Source organism: Tachypleus tridentatus, chromosome 7 (genome assembly GCF_004210375.1).
Source record: "Tachypleus tridentatus isolate NWPU-2018 chromosome 7, ASM421037v1, whole genome shotgun sequence".
Lineage (NCBI taxonomy): Eukaryota > Metazoa > Arthropoda > Merostomata > Xiphosura > Limulidae > Tachypleus > Tachypleus tridentatus.
In genome coordinates, this window is record NC_134831.1 from 18732923 (window position 1) to 18744884 (window position 11962).

General features: G+C 32.4%; 1 protein-coding gene across 3 annotated transcripts; it reads right to left on the reverse strand.

The window, feature by feature from the left end:
- Positions 1 to 3955: 3955 nt before the first annotated feature.
- On the reverse strand, positions 3956 to 9829 carry LOC143255232 (oxidoreductase-like domain-containing protein 1). 3 transcript variants are annotated; one of them, XR_013030473.1, is made up of 3 exons: positions 9695 to 9829; positions 6527 to 7010; positions 3956 to 6440 (listed from the first exon to the last, which is right to left on the reverse strand). XR_013030473.1 is itself a non-coding variant. In XM_076510572.1 (2 exons), exon 2 carries the CDS (start codon positions 6981 to 6983, stop codon positions 6606 to 6608), a length of 378 nt encoding a protein of 125 aa, XP_076366687.1. In that variant the 5' UTR covers positions 6984 to 7010; positions 9695 to 9829; the 3' UTR covers positions 3956 to 6605. The 3 variants fall into 3 exon arrangements, 2 of the variants coding, with proteins under 2 accessions (XP_076366687.1, XP_076366688.1); XM_076510572.1 differs by having other exon boundaries at positions 3956 to 7010; XM_076510573.1 differs by lacking the exon at positions 9695 to 9829 and adding an exon at positions 9323 to 9592 and having other exon boundaries at positions 3956 to 7010.
- Positions 9830 to 11962: the final 2133 nt, after the last annotated feature.

Here is an 11962-nt window from a genome sequence, read left to right on the forward strand (position 1 = left end):
TTTCTATATTTACACTGTGTGTGTTACACACCTAACAGAATTCTGTGAGTTTGTAGAAATTGAGTACAAGGAGGTTCTCCAATATGGAAATATATGATTTCTGTCTTTGCTACCAGCTGTTGAGAGAATTCTCCAGATTTATGAAGGACTTAAGTCATATTTTTGTTCACAAGAACAATGCCCATTGTTGATAAAAAGATTTTTTTAGAGTAAATGTGGAGAAATGTATCTAGTTATTCATGGACAACTAGGCTTGTTCAACAAAGTGATTTTTGCCATGGAGAAAACAAAAGCAACTGCAAGTGATACTGTTGCAGAACTTAAGTTTAAAACCAACCTGAAAGAAAAACAAAATAACTTTATTCCCCTTGGTGCAAAGAAAATACTCAGTGTGCTAGAGGAAGAGGGAGGATACCAAGTAGACTTGATTATGAAGGAATTTACTAGTTTTTTTATTATTACTGCCTGTCTTATATTGAGCTGTGGGAAAACAGTTTTGGTAGTGGGGACTACTTTGTTTGGATAAAAAACAGTGTTTTCATGTGGCCTGACTTAGAATCAGCTGCTGAAAAAAATTAATGAAATGTTTGAAAATGCTGCAATCAATGTTGATGATCTGTTTGATGAAGTTGTTCTTGTTAAATCCTTCTGGTCATCAAAATGTGACGAGTGGTTGTGAAAAAAAATGGGTAGAGCTTTTCAACCACTTCAAATTTAAAGTATTTTTGTTCCTGATCTCAGGCAAGTTATGGAGTACATTTTGTGTTTACCAGGTACTTCAGCCCCTGTTGAAATAGTAGTTTTAGTGATGAATAGCATTTGGTCTCAAGAAAGAGGTCTGATGAATGAATCAACAGTAACAGGACTGTTGTCTTGTAAACTCAATATTGACTTTAGTTGCAGTGAGTTCTTTGAAAAATAAAAACTAAATAAAGATTTTTTGAATAAAATTCATTGACTGTTGTCAAGACTGTTGTCTTGTAAACTCAATATTGACTTTAGTTGCAGTGAGTTCTTTGAAAAATAAAAACTAAATAAAGATTTTTTGAATAAAATTCATTGAAGTGAAAAATATGAATGGTCACAAAAAAAAAGTGTTCAGTGAAAAATTCATGAAATTTTGATGTTCCTTTCCTTGCTGAATTTAAATAAATATTAGAGATATAAACTACCAGTGTTCATTTTTTGTTTTTTTGTGGCAGCATTAAAGATTGAGAAGAGTTAGGTTGTGAAAGCACTTTATTATACCAATGCTGGTACCTACAATAAAAATTGAAAACTGTCCCAGTTTGAGGCTTGGAAAACTATGGTAAGCCAATTTATAGACAATGTGGTCATATAATGTCCTGTGACTGCATCAAACTATACAAGACTACTAGGTAGACAGAACTTTAATATCTTAAGTTAGTAGTGACTTCCTTTCTGTCCTTTATTTTCACCTTTTCCAACACGGAAGTATGACTTAAGTGGTTTTGTTTTTATTATTATAGTAAAACTATATCAAGCTATCTACTGTGGTTATAAAGAAGAATCAAACCCCTAATTTTTGGGTTGTAAGTCCAAAGACTCGCAGCTGCTACACCAGTGACTCAACGTTTATCCTGAATACTCTTTCTGGTCAGTTCCACTTTGTATTATAAAAATTTGGAAAGAAGAATGGAACTGAAAATGCTATCTCTTAACAATAAACACACAACTATTGTATTTTCTTCCTCTTCTCAGCAACAAGGTACTTCAACCAAACAGCAAGCAAGTCACCTTTTCGCAACCTTGTCACGTGGTTTACAACTTGTACAGTTAATTCTACACTTCTACTAAGTAGTTAGTACTCTCATATCGTAAATTAATATTACTTAGCCAGGTTTTTTAACTCCCCAGCGACCACAATACATACATTATTTAGATAGTTCACCCTCACTTTTTATTATACCCCAAACTTAACCTCTTGGACATAGAAAAGTGCAGTTTTGACCATATTTTGGCCTTCATTTATAGTGAATTTGCTTCCACAACTTTATTCATTGCCTTTTAAAACGTTGTCCTCTACACTTGTGTCTCCACAACAGGCAGTTGCCATCCATTCTACAGAGTTTCATCAAGAAGTCCTATTTTTTTACTATTCTCTAATAACTACAAGAATATTAAAATAATTTATTTAATGAAACATTAATTATTCTAAGCTATGTCTACATTGTAGTAACCACTTTTTTGCTTATATGCTTCCTTCTACAGTTGTTCTTGTTAATAAGAAAATTGTAATATACCCATAGCATTCTTACCCATGTCTTGTCTTAATTTTGTTTTCCAATAAATGCAAATATTTGTTTTCCGATAAAAATAATTAAGAATAGCTACAAGTTATGCTACCTTGTTCTATGTTTCTGCCTCTTTATAACAAGAATAAAGGTGTCTTTATTCTGCCATATCTAGAAAAAGTAAGAGATTTGCTGGTGTTCTGGTGTTAATTAATGTTATTGTAACTTTGACATGAATAGACAATTTATATGACTTCAGTCCTCCTACAGTGTTAAAATATATTAATGATGCTTTCTTAGCCATTTTTACATCATCACATTGAAGTCTCAGTGTAACAACCTTTGTTCTTTGATTTACATCAATAGCATAGATGAAGGAATGGTTGATAGTTTTCTTACATTGGGTGTTGGTATACCAACTGTGAGGGGGATGATGATAAGAGAAATTCTGATGAAGATGTTGAAGTTTAAGAGAAATAATTTATCACAAGTGGCATGTTAACTGATACTGGAAAATTGCGTACCCTGGAAGAAAACCCTGCTCAATATATTGTCTCTAACATTAAGATTAGTGTGCAAGCAGGTAGTTATGTACATTTTGCACATAACAAGGATAGGTTGTTGAACACCACTCTCAAAGGCATCTAGATTTCTCAAATGTGCAAAATAAAATATGTCAAAGTTTACAAGTCACTGAAAACTTCATTCAAGCAGCTTTTTGAAAAAAGAATTTTGACTTAAACAGGCAAATATTATTTCATTTGTATATTTTATCTACAAGTTACTTATAATCAAGTAAGTTGTTATGAAAAATGATCAGCCTCTCATCACCTGTAACTGATAACTTATTAAACTAGTGAAATGGAGAACAAGGAATTTTATACAATCAAATATTTAGAAAAGTATTAACATTTGAAATCAAGGAATGAATCTGAAAATCTTCAGCACTGATCTTCACATATATTTACTTTTAGGCCTGATGCAAAGTATAAGAAAATGGCTTCAAAAAATTACACACTCTACCAACAAACTACAGCAGAGTAGAAATGTAACCTTTTAATATTGGATAATTTACAATGATTTGTTTTTTCTCCATAAAAATACAAACAGCTTGTATCCTGATTAGAATCTTGAAGTAATATCAGTTTTATAATGTACAGGGTGGCCCGTAAGTCCCTACCCATCCATATATCTTATGTATCCAGTGTATCTGTGTGCTGTCCTTCATTCTCACTGCATAATATTATGTGATGCCACGTTCTGCGAGACATTTTCCTCAACATAGCAGGGGTTATTGTTCCAAATGCCACAGTAATAGCTGCCTTGAACTCATCATTAGTATAACATAATAACATATGAATGGGTAGGGACTTACGGGCCACCCTGTATAACTACTAATTAAGAATAGTAATTGATCATTAGATTACTTATCACATGGATATTTCCAGAAAAAAATTATTTCTTCTCTGTCTTTCTGGCTGTGTTACGGCAAAACTATATGATATTCTGTAGATCAATATTTGTCTGAAATGTATTTTGAGTTGTTCATTTTGTTAAAATTTGAAATTTGTGGAACAAAGATTTCATTTATGAAACCTGAAGGCTATTAAATAACATGAAATTAAGATATTTGGCATACTAACTTCAAACTAAAGCCATATCTATACACCTGAGAAAGATCGAATTTCATCTGACACATTATGTTTTAATTTATTTATTATTAATAATGACCATTTGCAATTTTAATCATCTCTAGGAAATGGATGTTGTCTGTTAATAAGGTAAATGGCAACTAGTGGAAAACTGAGATCAACAATTTAAATTCCTTATTGTTTAATGACTTCCATTGTCTTATCACAGTAGCTTTAAACAATCATAACTTTCTTGACAATTAACTTATAATACTAAGATGTTGAACAATTATTAATATAACTAAGTATGAAAATGTAAAAAAATTAGGAACAAGAGTGCAACATACCAACTATTTGTTGAATAGTCACACTGTTATAACCTTGGCTACAAAAATGTATCTACTTTCTGGTAGGCTGTATATATATGTACACTAGCAAAAGGTATTAAATGAGGACATGACTACACACTATCTACTCAGGAACTTTGAGAAACTGAGGTTGACTTGTTTGTCTATGAGCCTAAAGCATTGTTTAGACACATTCTTAACCCTAAAGTCCAAAGACTGAATTAGATCCAAGAAAAAACTTGTTTGTAATAAAAGAAACAGATACTCTGTCTATTGCATGCATCATGGAGACACAGATGACAATACCTTTGAGGATATGGTGAGAAGTAAGTCATACTTATTTTGTTTACTCAAATATTTATGTTATGACAAATGATAATGTACCCTATTGATTTCATCCCATTTTACAACCTATCATGTCCTCAAATGGCTATTTTATACCATATTATGCATCTCAGTTGACATTATATTATTTGTGTGTTTATTGTCCCCATTTATGACATATATTCATGTTCATGTTACACTTGTGTATTCTCACAACCAAGTTATTCAACATCTGTGATAGTAACAGACATTTCATCATACTACATATTTGAGTTCCAGCCAAATATATAACAAAATTCTTGTTTTTTGGGTTTCTCCTCAGTTTATCCTAACCACAAGTCCGTGTGTGTTTTACTACATAATACTTTTAAACATACAGTGGAACCCCTCTAAGTGGCCACCCCTCAGATTTGGTCACCCCTTGAAAGTGGTCATTCAATCACAGTCCCTTTTTTCATTTACATAATCCCTAATTATGTACAGTGGAACCCCTCTAATCAGGCCAGTTTGCATCAGTCCCGAAGGTGGCTGCTTTAGAGGGCTTCCACTGTACATTAAAAATTCAGTTCAACTAGAAAACACAGTATTACATATTCTTATATCTTACTACAGCCTCACATGACTGTTGCTTAGCACATACATGTGCTAACTAAATACACCGAGACTGCAGAACTTGAGATAAATAGTTTATATCAAATGTTTTCTGATAAACAATGCATGTGTAATGTACTCTTAGTATAAGAAAGACAGTCTTAATATATCTTAATATGAATGAAAACAATAAAAACAAACAATTCTGAAAAAACAAATGCAAACTATGAACAATATGACATACACTTTTAAGAATATCCCAAATAAAAATATACACTGTATATTTCAGAACCTATTCTTACTGAACATCAATTAAATACTTTTTGTTCAGTATTTGAAATACAGTTTACATGTACCATACTTAATTATAGTTACCATCACAATACTCAAAGTATTACTTTATGACACTATCTATAAGCTTTTAACACAAATCATAGTTTTAGTATTTTTATTTAAGAATTTACATCAGTTGCAATAGAGGCTGTATAGAATGTGTTACTCATAGAAATACAGATACTGTGCTGTCCATTTATTGGATGCCTTAATTAGTGCATTTATGGTATAATATGTATGCCACTATTACATGAAATTATATTAACCTTTAGAAACAAAAAAAAGTTGTTCCAACAATACTACTATGGATTGATTTTTGTTTCCTACAAAAACTCATGATTTAAAGGGTGTATAAATATACATAAAAATTAGTTACCTGAAAATTTTTGTTTGTCCTAAAAGTTAAGATTTTTTTTTCTATAGGGCTTGGTTAGTCGTTAATCGGTTTCTAAACTCATGTAGATGTTTACAGTTATTAGAACATGAAAGCCTTTTTGTGCTCAAAAATTTATTTCCAAAATTTCATACATTGAAATGTTTTCTAGTTTAAATAATACTTGATATAACGTAGCATTACTATCTCTAGAGGTAATTCATGTGTTTATGTCAACTTACTTTCCTTATCTCACTGTTTACTAGGAGACCAATATCAATCAAAGCACCATGGTATTTCTACAATTATTTCAAGTAATTCTATAGTTTTGCCTCCTCACTATGAGATGGATAATTATTGTTATATATGCTGTAAGAAATATAAGCTGAAGCTTGTGATGCAGCTTGACAATGAAAACATTTCAAAGTGTACTGATATGTCACTAAACTTAGAATGTGCACTTTCTACCCAAAAAATTAAGACTATTATAGAATGTGCACCTTCTAGTTGAACAAAGGTGAAAGACCATTACAGAATGTGCACCTTCTAGCTGAACTAAGGTAAAAGACCATTACAGAATGTGCACCTTCTAGCTGAACTAAGGTAAAAGACCATTACAGAATGCGCACCTTCTAGCTGAACTAATGTAAAAGACCATTACAGAATGTGCACCTTCTAGCTGAACAAAGTTAAAAAGACTATCATAAAATAAAAAGGCTAGTTCCCCCACTTACTTATTACTTAATGTTCATCAACAAATTCCTTTGGTTTTCAACTCCAGTTTCAAAAATGTCTTCAAATTTTCATTATCCATCTGACTAATAATTTCCATTGTCTTCTGCCCACCATCCTTATAGTAATCCAACAAGTCCTGAGCATACTGAACCCACACGCAGTCGTAACAACCACTCATGCAACAACCAACTGGTTCTACAGGTGGTAATTTTACTTTCACCTTTTGTTCATGATTTTTTTCCTCACTTAAATGTCTCCTGGCTACAACAATCACCACCATCATTCTCCTTCTGAGACACATCACAGTTGTGCTACTGGTCCCACAAGGAAAAGCAGTACACAAAAGTTTATGACTAAACCATGACAACATGTCTTCCCATTTCCTGAACAGCATTAGGTAAAGAGTTGAAGTTTATAGAAGCTGTTGTAACAAAAAGAATACTAAAAATCATGAGCACTGTATATATGTGATTAATTATACAAAGATAGAACAAGTAATAATCAATGGCATAAATATTGTCTTGATATACATTATTTCACCTTAGCTTTTCCTCTTCACAAAAATATATGAATCTGTTAGATACAGTACAGACAAGAGAGTTACTAAAGCAGTTCCTGATCTCAAATACTGATCTATTAAATTTGAACTGTCAATTTTAATTTACTTGCATCTCTGTCAGAAGATATTTATTAATACATTTTGACATGAATAAGACAAAGCCACTAAAGACGTTTAATTACCACACCTGTAATTATATATTTAGGAATTTATTCACTTAAATTACACTGTGGAAAAGATAGAAACATGCATATTTTTTCTATGTGAATTCAGAATTATATGGCATTTAACATTAAATCTGAAATCAAATACAATCCAACTTGAATCTTTCTGACATAGACAGGTATTCAAAAGGTACATCCTTCAAGAAGAAGAAGAAATAAAAAAAGAGCCACAACACTTAGAAAAGCATTACACATTTAAAAGATGAAAACATCTAAATGTTTCTTTACCATTTCACAAGTGATTTCAGTGTCACATGGAAAGTCTGACAAACACAAGAGGTTAATCAAAAATTGCAAGATTTTAAACTGCAATTACTAAGGAACCATTTAAAATGAATGTGCATGATGTCAGTTCACTGAACCAACCCTGTATTGGAAAAGTTTGCTATAATTCTGAATCTATGAAGAGTGTATTAAGGAAATATGACAAGTTTTAAGTACAGAAATGGAAGTCTGTTATACAATTTTTTTTTTTGTTGTTACCAAAGCTACAGTTTGACTCAGGCAAACAAATCAAGAGTGCAAAATGGCATTCTTTTTTTATTTTGTTTTGAATCTTGTACAAAGCTACACAAGGGCTGCACCAGCTGTTCCTCATTTAGCAGTGTAAGACTAGAGGAAAGGCTACTAGTCATCACCACCTTAGGCTACTCTTTTATCAATGAATAGCAGGATTGACTAAAAATTATATGCTCCAACAGTTAAAAGGATGAACATGTTTCTTGTGATGGGGATTCTAACCTACAATTCACAAATTATAAGTTGAGCACCCTAACCACCTGACCATTAAGGTCAGGCCTGTGTGACATTCATGTGAAAGATGGAGATAATTTTGTACATTGTACAGTTTAGAACTTCATAAATGCACATCTAAAAGTTGTTTAGGAACTGACAAATAGATCACAACAGGAAGATCATAGTACCTACATAAAATACAGGAACACTGACAGACAGAAGGGCAGATCTTGCAGAGGTTTAGAGAGAAGGAAAGAATAAACATAATGCATACAAAATAAGAGATGAAAAAAAAGTAAGGTACAGGAAATTGAAAACAGTAACAAACAGCTTTTATACAAAAGAAAGAAATGAAGTATTGTCTGTATTGAGCACAAAAATAAGAAAACGTTGAAGCTACAAACAGAACATGACATGTTGAATGCAGTATACACTTATACTTCATATGTGGGATGTAATGAGAAGGAAAAAAAAGACTTCAGAGAGGGTCTGGATAACATGATACAAAGAAAACTGAAAGAATTCATTGCATTGACAAATGATCATTGAATAGGATAGATATGGTTTTAAGGGTATGGGTACAGACAAGGAAATAGGGATGCCAAAGAAAATCCTGTAGATGGTTCAAACACATGACTTGGACATAACCAATATATTTTTCCAAAAGGAACACCTGATAACACACAAAAGTGGGTTACGAGCCAAACAGAATACATATTATCTCAGTCAGCCTATACATGCCATTTCACTATATAAACACTTGTACTATTGTACTGTTGACAAAGAATGTGTCAAAATATAAATATCCATCTATCAAAGGTTGAGTGATTACAATCACAAACTCAAACATTGTCATAAATGAAGAACACAAAGCACAAAATATTTAGGTAAAACTTATAATACTGTATATATAATACACAATTGTCACAGTGAAGGTTTTACACTTGAATTATTTGAAACTACTATAATTTATATCTAGTAAAACATAGGTACAGTAAACACAGGGTAATAATTTTAATCAAATATTAATTACTACAACTATTTTGATTGCTAGATGCTAATTCCCTCGCAGTAAAACATTAATATTTCAATTTATTTTGAGAATAAGTTTCGGAACCAATACTCATAACAGTAAGACCACCTTAGGAAACAAATAATTTGAACGTTTTCTTCATAACCTCTAATAACCTCAGTTAAAACTTAAAAGTATTTAACCTGTTCAGTGCCGTAGACAAGATAACTTGTCCATGCCGATTGGTAATACAGTGCCACGAACGAGTTGTTTCATGTTTTGTACATATTTCTTCATTTTGTGTACTACTATAAGTTTGGCTTAGCGAAAAAATAGTATTTGTTGCTTATTTCCTTTGTTTTAAAAATTACTCAATTTTGCTGAAAAAAACACCGGCATAGGAGCTGCCGTAACAGTTGAAATACTTGGCAGTCAACAGGTTAAACTTAAAATATCATTTATTGTCACCACAAAATTTTGAAACTTTTATAACAGAACAATTTGCCTTAGAAAATCAATTTTAGGTTCCCTTTATGAATAATTCTTCAGAGTGATAGCACAAAAAAAACACTGACCTGAAAACTAAAATACCCTACATCCTTACTTAAAATTACTTCGCCAAATCCATCTCGAAATAACATATTTGCGTCCTCTCGTGGTACATCTTGATGATGATGAAATTGAGAAAAGATTTTTTGTTTTTTGTTTTTTTTAATTTCGCTCAAAGCTACATGAGGACTATCTGCACTAGCCGTCCCTAATTTTGCAGTGGAAGACTAGAAAGAAGGCAGCTAGTCATCACCACCCACCGCTAACTCTTGGGCTACTCTTTTAACAACGAATAGTGGGATTGACCATCACATTATAATGCCCCCACAACTGAAAGGACGAGCATGTTTGGTGCGATGAGGATTCGAACCCTCGACCGTCAGATTATGAGTCGAACACCTTAACAACCTGGCTCATGCAGGGCCTAGTTGTAATATTAGAAATCTATAAACGTTCCTCGTCGCATTATGTAGTTTACCGATTAATAAGCGTTAATCACAATTGTAGCTTCCGAAGATTATAGTATACTAATTATAGCTGACCAATAATAAAATATAAGTGTCTCTCGGAACGTCGGTTTTATATACCGACCCAGCGAGAACTTTCAACAATGTTCGGAAAGATATAAATCACATATTATGCTCTTGAGGATCTTCTACAAACTTAGAGATCAGGCGGAACTTGTACAATATACATCCAACAATCCGTTGCATATATCAAACTGAAACAAAAGTAAATATTAAAACAAGTGAATAACAGCAAATCCGTCACACAACTAAATTATTAATTACTATATTATTATCATATGATCTACTGATTTGGAAATACAAAATACTGTGGCAAGTGACGAAAACACATTACCTAAATTTAGATGTCAATAACTAGTTCAGTTGAAGTCTAAAAGTAATTGTACTTATCAAAAGAATTACTATTAGTCTCATTATATTAGATACAGCCTGAATAATTCTGGATTGGACCAAACCGTTTATAGTTAATGAATATGGAAAATAGAATGTGGTTAGAATATTGTCATTGTACTCTCGTCTAATTCTTAAATTTACTAAGGAACTAAATAAATAATACACTGTTCAAAATATAATAAGCTTAATACATTCTATCACAAGTACGAATATTTATAAAAATTCTTTGCCAGTTTGGCAAAAAAAAATCCACACGATATGATTTGCTTGATAAACGCCGAAAATTTACTTTAAGCCTGTGTACTAATAATACCCTATTTTATCAGTATATCATAATATTGGCGTTATTTGTCTTTAATATACCAGTTATCCGGTAACACAGCGGTAAATCTTTGGATTTACAACGCTAAAATAAGGGATTCGATTCCCCTCAGTGAACACAGCAGATAATTTAAAATACTTTTTAAATTATGTTTGATTCCATTGTGTAATAATCTTCAACGTCTTATGTTTTCTTTTTTGTATGTTTACACTTACTTAGTTTTCTCAAATAATGTGTCATTCGGCATTTTATATAAGGACTCTCAAATGTGTTTTAAAACTATTGTTTCAAATAAACCTTAGTTATTATACATAAAATTTATAGTCCGAAAATAATTTTCTTACTCGATATGCAACTGCTTGAAAATTAGTCCATCAAAATAGCCGAAACCTCTGACTTACTGTTAAATAATTTGAATTAATAACCACAAATCCATTACTAACAGGTTTTGTTTGTTTGTTTTTAATTTCGCTTCCCTCAACCACCTGGCCGACAGGTTTTATAGCACTATAATTGTTTCTTTAGGGCAGTCTATTCCTTTTCTAAAAACTGTGATTTATTTATTAATTTCAGAAATTTTATGTGTGTATGTGTGCGTTTTCTTCTTCTAACAAAGCCACATCGGGTTATCTCTGTATCCACCGAGGCTCGGCATGACCAAGTGGTTAAGGTACTCGATTCATAATCTGAGAGTCGCGGGTTCAAATCCCCGTAACACCAAATGTGTTCGCCATTCCAGCCGTGGGGTGTTAAAATGTGACGGTCAAAGCCACTATAAAAGAGTACCCCAATAGTTAGCGGTGGGTGGTGAATACTAGCTGCCTTCCCCCTAGTCTTACACTGCTAAACGAGGGACAGCAAGCACACATATCCCTCGAGTAGCTTTGTGTGAAATTCAAAAACAAACAGTATCCACTGAGGGGAAGCGAACCGCTGATTTTAATGTTGTAATTCGGAAGACTTGCCACTGTCCCACCGGAGTACAATATTAAAGACGAACAATGCGTTATATCGCTTTCAAGTTTACATTGCATTTCAATTCTTCAGGAGAG

Coding starts and splice junctions, on each gene's coding strand:
- LOC143255232 (XM_076510572.1), bottom strand. CDS start 6,983: ATGCTGTTCAGGAAATGGGAAGACATGTTGTCATGGTTTAGTCATAAA.